The sequence below is a fragment of the Apaloderma vittatum genome, unplaced genomic scaffold (genome assembly GCF_000703405.1).
Source record: "Apaloderma vittatum isolate BGI_N311 unplaced genomic scaffold, ASM70340v1 scaffold17174, whole genome shotgun sequence".
NCBI classification, from domain to species: Eukaryota; Metazoa; Chordata; class Aves; order Trogoniformes; family Trogonidae; genus Apaloderma; species Apaloderma vittatum.
The window spans coordinates 18624-30248 of record NW_009712317.1 but is presented as its reverse complement, the minus strand read 5'-3'; the positions used below and the strand labels follow the sequence as shown (position 1 = coordinate 30248).

At 56.0% G+C, this 11625-nt stretch overlaps 1 protein-coding gene across 1 annotated transcript in view; it reads left to right on the top strand.

The window, feature by feature from the left end:
* Positions 1-8139: 8139 nt before the first annotated feature.
* LOC104272843 (copine-2-like) overlaps positions 8140-11625 on the top strand; it is a gene marked incomplete at its 3' end in the record, with an annotated part of 21948 nt that continues 18462 nt past the window's right edge. Inside the window, exon 1 of the mRNA XM_009867944.1 lies at positions 8140-8329. Within this exon, the coding sequence (XP_009866246.1) occupies positions 8162-8329 (168 nt within the window). The remainder of the gene's footprint in view (positions 8330-11625) is intronic.

The following is an 11625-nucleotide window of genomic DNA, read 5'->3' as shown; positions in this document are numbered from 1 at the left end:
CGATGAGGTCTCCCCTCAGCCTCCTCTTCTCCAGCTGAGCAGCCCCAGCTCCCTCAGCACACTTGTTCTCCAGACCCTTCCCCAGCTCCGTTGCCCTTCTCTGGGCACCCCTCGATGTCTTTCTTGTCGTGAGGGGCCCAAAACTGAACATAGAGTTCGAGGTGCAGCCTCCCCAGCAGTGAGGTGGGTGTGTCTGGCAGCAGCCATCGCAGCCCGTCTGTTTTCTCTTGCGTTTAGAGGAAGTACTTTTTTTCCCTGTGGCTTTTTTATTTGCTCCTCATTTTCTGAGCGCCCTCCCGTAACGTGCTCCGTCCCCGCAGCGCCTCCAGACCCCGTCAGCGCCGACACTGCCGCCCTCCGCGCGTCACGGCTGGGTGTGGAAGAGCGAGGGGCCAGTTTTGCTTTCGTTTGTCGGGCTGGAGCCCTCAGCTTTCGGCCGGGTGAGACTTACGGAAGCGCCTTCGCCACTGGGAGCCCGGGGGCCCTGCCCTCTCAGAACGCTCAGCTCTCCTGCTCTTTCAGGGCTCGTGATTTAGGTGAGTGGATTTAGGTACTCTGGGGACAGCATAATGGTATTTCCAGATTTCATCTGGAGAGAGCTGGAGAGTAAATCCTGTTGCCCTTTGCTCCCCCGGCGCCGGGAACGTGCCTGTGTGCTGGGAGTGTGGAAGGGTGTTGGGTTTTACTGTCACACCCCTGCCTTAGATCTCCAGTATTTGCCTCTGCGGGCGTGAGCCCTTCTGCAAGGATGTGCCTCCCGTCCTCTGGTCCTGGAGTGATGACGGAGAAGCGGCCGTGTCCCTGTCGCTGCGGGAGACCGGGCTCCACTCTGGGGGGGACGCTGGCGCAGGTACAGGACCACTGCAGGGGCTCTTGCCTTTCCCAAATCCTTCACCCCGAGGGACAGCAGCTCCCTGTAGCTCCTGGGCAGCGCAGCCCCAGGGACCTTCAGGGTTCTGCTTGGACAGGGGTGGCAGGTTTGGGTGGTATCATGGAGGGGGCCCTGGAGATGTTATCGGGGCTGCGTGGTGGTACGGGGAGCCAGGCTGCAGTCAGATGGGAGGATTGGATATTAGGAAAAATTTCGTTACTGAAAGAGTGGTGGAGCACTGGCACAGGCTGCCCAGGGCAGGGGTGGAGTCCCCATCCCTGGAGGTGTTCAAAAAAATGTGTGGATGTAGCACTTTGGGACGTATTTTACTGGTGATGTAGGGTTGACGGTTGGACTTGATGATCTTAGAGGTCTTTTCCAGCCTTAATGATTCTCTGATTGTGTGATGCAGGCCAGCGAGGGGGAAGTGTGTGGAGGAGTCTTGCTCCCACCTTGTGTGTCCTTCATCGTGAGTTGGCTTCTTCGCTGGCGCCGCTCTCTCCTGCAGTCCAGCAGCCACTTTGCCACATGTGGGGATGGCAGAGAGGGAGCTGGAGGTGGCAGATTTGTGCTTGACAACTGGAGTGGGCGGTGAAAGTGCTTTGGAGTGGCTTTTCGGGTGAGGATGTTTTCAAAACGAGATGAAGAGTGGATGGAACTGACGAGCCCTGAGCTTTCTGGGCAGCGCAGGGAGGCCGCTGTGCTTGTGAGTCTGCACTGAATGATGGTTACTCCGTCCGCCCGGCTTCTCCAGAGCATCTTCCCTGGCCCTGGCTCCTGCCGGCCAGTCCTAAATCCCGCCATGCAGCGGTCAGCCTTGCGCTGGACCCTCGGGCTGTGTGGCACAAGCAGCAGAGGAGTTCTGCTGCTGTGACGGATCTTAAATAATGTCTCCCTTTCCTTCGAGGGTCCTGTGTGCCAGACCTGTTAATGCCGTCCGCCCGGCTTCTCCAGAGCATCTTCCCTGGCCCTGGCTCCTGCCGGCCAGTCCTAAATCCCGCCATGCAGCGGTCAGCCTTGCGCTGGACCCTCGGGCTGTGTGGCACAAGCAGCAGAGGAGTTCTGCTGCTGTGACGGATCTTAAATAATGTCTCCCTTTCCTTCGAGGGTCCTGTGTGCCAGACCTGTTAATGTATTACACTGGTGTTGTGGTGTGATACAGCCAGGTTGGAGGTGCATGTCCCGAGGCAGCAGCGGGAGCAACGAGCGTCTCCACAGGCAGGTCCTTCTTTCTTCAAAGCTACCACCCCAGATTGGTTGATGCTGCACCGTGGCTTAGTGGGTCGTGTCCCCTTTATCCGTCTGGTTGCTCTCTGGAGATGAATCTCCTGCTGGGTGACACTCTCGCAGCACGGTCAGGGTGAGATCCAGGCGTCCCCACTCGCCCTGGGATGCTGGGATCAATCTGACCCATCTCCAGCCACCTAATTGCCATCAGGCTAATTGCCTCTCTGAGAGGCGAGCGAGGGGATGCTGCAGCCTGTTTGCAGCCCCACGCGGGGTGCAGGTCCCCCCAGGCTCTTTCCTGGGACTGCCGAGGGAGCTGGGGCTTTTTCTGCCTCGTTTTTGAGCTGGGGTCTGCATTGCCTGTCCTGCTCCCTCTGCAAATCCTGACTTGCTCCTTTGCCTTCCCTGTCACTGCCCTGGCCCCATCCATCCGTGGTGCTACAGGCAGCGCCTGGCCTGCTCGTCTCCATCCCGCTCAGGGGTGAGCAATGGTTTGAGGTGGGAATGGAGCTTTGGGCTGATTTACAGCAGTGTTTGAAAACTGGTGTGGGGTCTCGGAGAACCCCTGGCCTTAAAAAAAAGATGCCAATAGAAACGTGATGATCCCCTGGCCCCGACACTCCCCGTGAGACCGACTGGGGTTTGGGAAGAGCTTCCCAGGGTGGGACCTGCTCTTTGATGGACGTCTGAGCATCAAGGGGCACGGGACAGATGGGGGCTGCCCTGTGCTGAGCAATACCCTCTGGGACGGGTACATGCGAGGATGGGGCTGCCTGGGTTGGGTGAGGGAGCAGGAGCTGTCCTGCTTGCTTGACCAGCCCTGCTCTTGTTAACAAGTGCCATTTGGCCCCCCCGGGGACCCCAAGGAGTTGGTGGTTGTGCCCTCGTCCTCAGCGCTGGTGAGGCCACACCTTGAGCACTGTGTTCAGTTTTGGGTGCTGCAGGACCAAAAAGCCATCGAGGGGCTGGAGAGGATCCCGAGAAGGGCAACGGAGCTGGGGAAGGGTCTGGAGATCAAGTGTGATGGGGAGCGGCTGAGGAAACTTGGGTTGTTCAGCTGGAGAAGAGGAGGTTGAAGGGAGACTTCATCGCTCTCTGCAGCTCCCTGGCAGGAGGGAGTAGGGAAATAGGGGTTGGTCTCTTCTCACAAGTTACAACCGATAGGACAAGAGAAAATGGCATCAAGTCACACAGTGGGGATGTTGTTAGGTTGGACGTTGGGAAAAACTCCTGCACTGAAAGGGTTATCAAAGGCTGGCACAAGCTGCCCAGCGCAGCGGTTGAATTGCCATCCCTGGATGTGTTTAAAAGCTGCCCAGGTGCCGTGCTCAAGGACATGGGTTAGAATTGGGCTTGGTAGAGTTAGATAATGGTTGTACCTGATGATTTTGAAGGTCTTTTCCAACCGTAATGATTCTGAGATTCCATGCAAACGCTGTCAGCATGAGCAGCGTTACCTGTTGAAGCGTTGTCAGGCACATTGTTCATCAAGGAAGGGTTCGCTGGGGAAATAACTTAATTACGTTGGCCTGAAACCCTTTTCCCCGCTCTGTCAGGCTCCCAAAATATCTTCATTTGGTTTGGGCAGAGCAGGAGAACTCACTCACTTGTGAAAACCAGAGCCCAGCCTGGGCATCCCTCTCTGCCAGCTCTACCCTGAATCTCTGAGAATTTGGGACAACCTGAGTTGAGTCCCAACTGTGCCACCCACGCCGGGGTGCTCAGAGGCAGTTTTCAGCCTTTCCCCGCCTCGCGGGAGAGGTGACGGCTCCTCCGATGAGAGTGGGTACCCAAGGTACGTCCTTGCGGGGAGTTTTCATGTGTGAGCATCCCCTTTCAGCCTCCCTCCACGGGCTGGGCAGGGGACCGGTGGCACAGTGCTGCGTCCACGACTAATTGCACGTGCGTTCGGAAGGTAACGAGGCTGTTATTAAGACCAGGTGCAGGCTGGTGAATCCACCGCGTTGCCTAGGCGAGACTGAAAGGCAAACGCCTTCTGCTTTGCCAGTAATCTGGGGGCTGATGGGTTTTGTTGACAGGAGGGAGCAAAGTGGCCGGCGACGGTGTGGAAGGCTGCGTCGGGCGTCCGTCCCGGCGCATCCCGGCTTTTCCTGGCGTCTCCAGCTCTGCGTGCGCTGCCGTTCAGCTTAGCTCTGGGCGACTGCTTACGGCGTCTTCCTGCTTCTCTCCTTCGCTTCGATCTTCTGACAACCCGTCCTCGCCTGCTCCTCATCCTCCCTCAGGGACCGCTGCTCTCCCGCTTGTCTCCACTGTCCGTAAACTCAGATACGGGCTTTGCGGGAGCACAGATTTCCCTCTTTGATGCTCATCTCTCTCAGTTTCTCCTTTCAGAAAGGAAATTCGTTTCTGCAGTTGCAGCGTGCTGCAGTGGGGCAGCCCGAGCGGGTAAACCAAGTCACGGGTGACTTTTGCGGGCTGATACAAAATCATGGATCGCCCCGAAGGAAGGACAGGACATCCCCGGGAAGTACCCAGGGGGACTTGGTGTGGTATCACTGGTGCCTACTGGTACTTCTGGGTCTGTTTCAAGCTTGCCTGGTGTTCCCTGCGAAAATAAATCTGATTTCTTTAAGGAGAGGAGATTGCTGAAGCTTAACAACACTCTTAACCTCAAAAAAACCACCCCAAAATGTTTCACCTAAGGCACAGCTTCATTTTCTTCCTCCTTCTTTTTTTTGTTTTCCTGCCTGCTGATGCTTAAACCAGAGCCCTGGCATGGCCCGAGCGACTGCTTCTCGTGAGGCTGCTCTTCTGCAGAGGGAAGGAGAACCTCCCAGGGCAGAAGTTAATTTGCACAACCGATAACACCTTCCCCTCCCCGGCTTTCAGATAAGAGAGGAAGAAAAGATCCAGCTCGCCCTTGTGCACGTGCTTTGGGGATCTGCTGGAGAGATCGAGGCAGGGGCCATGGGGTGAGGAGGAGAAGAACATCTCTGTGTGTTGCTCTGGGCCTCCCACATCTTCATCTTGGATATTTTGCGTGGCCCCAGAGTCTGTGCATGCCCCGAGCCGGTGAAACCCCTCACTGCAGAGTGGCGTGGACACAGAGCAGCTTGGAAGTGACCAAAACAGGGAGGAAAAAACACTTGTGGGTTACGAAGTGCAAAGATGCTCAGGAGGTCCTGGAAGCTGGAGCCCAGGAAGGATTTGGGGACCGTGTGTCTCCACCCTGGTCCTGCCCTTGTGACGCCTCGTGGAGCATCAACTGTGGCCGATGGCAGATGGGACCGTGGGGCAGTCGCACCTTCACGCTTCTCCCCAAGGCCTCTCCTGGGGAGTGCGGCCGCGCGATCGGCACGGAGCCGGCAGCTGGGATTCTACGCCGGGAGAATATTTGGCCACGGATGCCGAGCAAGTCGCGGGACCTCGCTGAGGGCAGCGAATGCGGGGAGAGGAGAACAAAAAGAGGAGGAGAGCCTGGAATACAGATGATGGTGAGCTGGCTCTTTCGATGCCAGCTCAGATCCACCCCCTGAATTTAAAACGCGGCTTTGCTGGAGCCTGATGGTGCCTCAGATGTCAACTGCCAAGATTTCAGGGGTCAAACCCCCGCCTGGCCCTGGGGAGGGTGCTGGGTCCGTACTGACGCGTGGGAGGGGGTGGTTGACCTTTCCTCAGGGGTGACAGACGTGGCATCGCCATCTTCTGCCCCTGCCACCTCTCCGAGCATTGCCCCTTCCACGGGGTTCTTTGAAGAGCCAGCCTGGCTAGGAAAAATGACTTTTTCCCCTTAAAATATTTACTTTGTGGTGGAACTGGGACCCTTACCAGGACTGGAGCTGGGGGAAGGAGCAGCCTGTGTCTTCTGCTTTACCAGCAACTCCATGGTGGAAAAATCATCTTTACTGGGATGCTGGGGGAAGGAACAACAGCATCTTCCCGCTGCCTTTCACCCGCTCAAGGAAGAGGCAACCTCAGGATTTTGTGCTTGGCACCGGTGAGACGACATCGAGCTCTCCAAATCCTAGTCCCCAATTTGGGGTGCTCGCTGGGGAGCCTGGCGGGCTGAGCGTGGGGGCCGGAGCACGGGTGATTGCGCAGCGTTGCCGAGAGGATGTTTTGGTGCCTGCCAGCCCTGGGAAAAAAAGCTTTTTTCCACTGAGTCATTCGCTGCCTCTGCTTTTTGCGAGATGGCGACGGGATTTGAGGGGAAAGGGGGAGGTGGAAAAATCTCCCTGCTCTGGCGGGGCCGGGTCCACGCCAGCACAGCCGCCCCGTGTTTGCTTTTCGGAGGGAGCGGCAGACAGACAGCAGCATAAATAGAACAGACGCGGCTATTTTAAGACATCGATTACACGATGTGTACATTAAAGGGGGGAAAAAACCAAAATTAAATAAAATCTTTTAGCTGCAACTGGCGAACACGGGCTCGAGAGGAGCAGAGGCAGCTCGGGTGGGGACGGGCATTTCGGAGCAGGGGGATGAGCCTTCAGGACTTTTGCTTCTTTGTGTATTTCTCCTCAAAGTCATGGTAGATGCCACACGTGTGTCACGGTTCCGGTGTCGCGCTGGCACCGATTTGGTGCCGGGGAGAGGTGGCATGAGACGGGCGAGGGGAAACTGCACTTGGGGAAGGGAATGTTGGTGCTGCTTCGGTGACGTACGTGTGTGTGTGCAGCCAAGGATGGGGATTTTCTTCCTCTGGAGATGTTTCTGTGTTCCTGTGGAGCTGAAATGATTGCTCCGCTCTTGCCCTCAGCAGCAGGCTGCGATGAAGAGCTTGCATTTGCTATTAAGGGTTAAACCCTTAATTTAAACCCTTGATTTAGTGGCAAGCAGAGATCTTGGCAGGTAGGAAGGGAACTGTTTTTCCCGGAGCTCCCTCTGCCATGGCCATGGTGGGATCGCCCCATCCCCATCCCAGCTCGGAGGACACCAAGCTGTGAGCAGAGAGACAACCCGGCAGCGGACATGCTTGTAAATACTCATGCCTGGGGCAAAACGAATGAATAATCAGGATTTCAATGCCACACAGCAGTAGATGGCTTGTGAAGGATAGAGGAAGGCAATGGTTGGGGTTTTCAGAGAAAGTGAATGAGCCAGGAGCCGCTCTTGAAATCCTGAGCCGCCTCTTGGGCGAAAGGGATTGAAGCAGCAGCTGGAAAGAGCTCTCTCTCCACAAACAACCGCAGCTGCAAAGGTTTATTAGTGTCAATTCATCTGAAAATGCTTTTTCTTCTCTTTTTTTCCCCTTCCTTTGAAGACCTTTGGTGGGTTTCGCCAGGTAAACTGCCCACCAGAAGGCAAAACTGCCGTGTGGCACGGGGGTTTTGCACTAATAACGGTGTAAACCACACGTATCTCTGCAAAACGGCTTCGATAGTCAACTTTTGGTAAGTTCTTGTGACAGAGGGGTTTTTTATTAGGGCCCTGTAGATTATCCCATCTACCGGGTCATGCAACAGTTGTCACGTTTGCTTTGCTCTTCTGCAAACCAAGTGTTGGTGCTTTTTAGTTGCTGCCAGAGACACTGCTGCCTGGTGAGCTGAGTGGAGATAGGGCTGAACCAGGGCTGGAGCTGCCCTCCACCCCACTCATCCTCACCGTCTCACCCCTCTCCCTGTCATGATTTAGGGGGCAGAGCTCAAGTTTGGCCCTCAGAGCTTAGGTCCATGGGCCATGGCTTGGGGCCAGGCAGATGACCGGTTTCTGTGCCGAAAGGTGGTGTGGAAGTGGAGTTCCTCCCCAGAAAAAAAAAGAACGTGTTGGAAGAAGAGGTTGGGGACCTCCTGTTTCCTCGGCAGGGTTAAGCAGAAGATGTTACTTTTCCTCCTGTTATTTATGGAGCCAAACCAAGACAGGTCGTAGGTGCTCTGCTGGCCTCCCACCCAGGACGTCTGCCTGGTGTGGTGGGGATGGTGATTGGGCAGGGCAGAAGCTCTGGAGGCAGAAGAGCCTCAGGACTTTGGAGTGTGAGGCTCTGGAGGTGACTCCCCTGTGCCCGACCCGCCGGCAGAGCGTTTTCTGCCTTTGCGCTTGCGCTGAGGTTTCTCTCCCTTCTCGTGCCCCACAGACTGCCCGGAGCAGCTGCCGCTGGAGTCCATGGCGTACACTGTGAGTCCCGCGCCGGCGGGGCCCGTCGGCTCCCAGTACTGCGTCTGCAAAGTCGAGCTGTCCATCTGCGGCCAAAACCTTCTGGACAGGGACGTCACTTCCAAATCCGACCCCTTCTGTGTCCTCTTCATGGAAGTCGATGGGAAGTGGGTGGAGGTAAGTCCTGAGGTTGTTTGGATTTCCTCCTCCTGTGGTTTGCCCATGTTGGTGTCTCCTTCCTCGGTGCTCCTAGTTCCTCCCCAAGCAGAGGTGGAAGCTTTTCTGGTTCTCCTGAGACTGTGCATGTAGCGTCGGTGTCTTAATTAGTCGGTTTTCCAACCAGTCCTTTCTCTGTCGGTGCTTTCTGCTTTGTGCTGGGGGTTAGACTTAACTGCAGATCTCAAAATGCCGACCTCCAGCAAGGCACAGGGCAGGCCTGGAAGGATCTTGGCACCTTCGACGTGTTCTCAGCCCCTTCTCAGCCTGCTGTGAGCTGGGAGTGCTTTGGGTTTGGATGCCTGAAACGCCGATCCTGCAGGACAATTAGGTGTTGTGAGGTCCCACCTGAGTGGGTGTGTGGGTGAATGGATGTATGGGTGGGTGGGTAGGTGGATGGATGGATGGAAGGATGGATGGAAGGATGGATGGGTAGGTGGATGGATGGAAGGATGGATGGATGGGTGGGTGAATGGATGGATGGATGGATGGATGGATGAGTGGGTGGATGGATGGATGGATGGAAGGATGGAAGGATGGGTGGATGGATGGATAGTTGGATGGATGGGTGGATGGCAGGATGGATGGATGAGCGGGTGGATGGGTGGGTGGATGGATGGATGGATGGGATGGATGGATGGATGGATGGATAGATGGAGAGCATCCCTGTGAAGAATGAGTTGGGCATACTGGTGGGTGACATAATGAACATGAACCAGCAATATGTGTGCTTACAGCCCACGAAGCCAGTCGCATCCTGGGCTTCATCAAAAGAAGCGTGGCCAGCAGGTCAGGAGGGGATTCTGTCCCTTTGCTCTTGTGAGACACTCTCCAGAGCACTGTGCCTGGCTCTGGAGTCCTGTGCCCAGGGAAGACATGGAGCTGTTGGAGCAGGTCCAGAGGATGCCGTGAGGGTGATCAGGGGCTGCAGCTCCTCCCCTGCGAGGACAGGCTGAGGGAGGTGGGGCTGTTCAGCCTGGAGAAGAGAAGGCTCTGGACCTAAGGAAGAAATGCTGGACCTAAGGAAGAAATGTTTTACAGTGAGAGTGGTGAGACCCCGGCACAGGGTGCCCAGAGACGCTGGGGACGCCCCATCCCTGGGAGTGTTCCAGGCCAGGTGGGATGGGGCTTGGGTGTCCCTGCCCAGGGCCGGGGGATGGAACGAGATGATCTTTAGGGTCCCTTCCAACTCAAACCCCCCTGTGATCCTGTGACTCCTCCTTGCCAGCTTTGGGTGTCCCTGCTGCACCAGGACCTCCCACTCAGCAGACGTGCATAGCTGCTGGCAGCCCATGGGCTGTGGGTGCTGAGACTGAGTGCGGAGGAGGATGCTGGCACATTCCTGCGGCTCGGGGGCACGTGGTTTTATTTCCCTTGTACACGCTGAGGAGCTGAGAGCCGCACTCCTTCCCTCCGCTCCCTACCTGCTCCAATTCAAGCTGGCTCCGGGGCAGGACCCTGGAGACGGGAGGACTTTCCAAGGCTGCTCCATCCCTGGTGGTGGGTGAACAGGAGATAAATCCGTCCTCTCCAAGATGGAGGCAGCTCACCCGGAGCCCTTGTGCATTGTTCCCAGTGCTCTGCTTTGACGAGGCTGAAGGAACAGACCTTCAGCAGCCGTTTGAATTATTTCTTAGAATAAGTAAAAACTCCTAAAGATGACTTTTTGTGGTGCTTTATGGACTGGTCAGCATCTCACGTGGAGAAGCTTCTTCACGTCTGAGCTGGGCAAGGTGACACCTGAGATAAAATTGGTGTTGTGATTGCAAGCTCTGGAGCCTGGGCAGGAATGTTTAGCTCTGTGCCTAGGAAATACCTTTTGGCTGCGGGGAGAAACACTCTGGGCTAAAAATGCCTGGAGAAAAAACAATTTGAGATTTCATTTTATGACTGCAGCTGTAGGCAGCGTAAGACCGAGTTGCTTTGGAAGGGAGCAGGACAGCAGAGCATGGGGGGTGATGGATGGACGTGGGTCCCAGCGTTGGGTGTAGCACAGAATGAGCAGCAGAAGGGCATTAAATCAGGAAAGCTGAACCAAAATTATCCCAGTTCCCGGGAGATGAGGTGGTCTCGTTTCTCAGATACTTGGACTACTTGGGCAGCCTTTGGAGCGCTTGGCCGAGGAGCTTGTGAATCAGTGGGCATCACGCAAGGTGTCCTGCAGCTGATCTCCTCGGTGTCAGCAGGGAGGGTGTAGGGGTGAACCTCACCTTGCTGTGGTCTGCAATTAACTTTGCTCAGCAGCCTGCATTTGACTAATGAGCTTTCCAGTCTTGACAGGTGTCATCTCTCTGACCTGACTGTACATTTCGGGAATTTCTCTTTCTGTCAGTCATGTCTCAGTCCAGCAGTTTCAATTTCCAAGCTTCTCGTACAACACAAACATACGGTGGTTTTCTTTCCTTTTTTTTTATTTCTCCCCCCCCTTTTAATCTGTTATTTTTAGCTTCTTTTTCATCGGCACGGTATGTCCTGGGCGTCAGCCTTGAGTGGCAGGTTGCTCAGCTGCCCGAGGTGAGCGCTTTGCACGAAGCCAGCACATGGTGCAACGCGCTTGCGCTGGACCCAGTTGATTGGAACACCAGGAGCCCAGCCAGGACTGGGATTTGGGTGGTTCTGGGTGCTGCTGAGGGATAGGAGATGATGGGGACACTTGGTGGACCCGTGGCAGCCTGGACCACCATGGTGCAGAGCTACCCAGGGGTGCATGTGTTCTCCTGCACGGGTTTGGGCCCCTTGCCTAAGAGGAACCTCTTCCCTGCCTGGAAATGGTGGCCTTTGTGACTTATCAGGAACGGATGGGGACAGCAGCGGCTCAGTGACCTGATCCCATCCCACCACGTCCTCTGTGCGGGCTTAGCGACACGTCCCAGCCTTCGGATTTAGTTTGGGGGGTGGGTCCCCTCCTCCGGGAGCAGCATCCGGGGTGGGTGGTGAGGCTGAGGCGCCGCCAGGTTTCTGCTGGCTGTTCTCTCCAGCTGTCACATTTGTTCCCCGAGACAATTATTTTGTCTCGCTGCACTTAATAGGAATTAAAAAGTCTTTGTGAATCAGCTTTTGGAGGGGGTGAGGGAGGGAGGGACAACGAACCACGGGCTGAGAAGCGATGTGAAGAAGGGGCAGCGTTTAAATGTTCTGCCTGGTGGTGTCATCTCGCCGAGCGGTGCAGGCCCTGACCTGTGGCGCCGGGAGCAGGGACACACGACTCGGCTGCCTTTGTGCCACCCTGAGGCGTCAGGCCGGCCCCCCACCTTCAG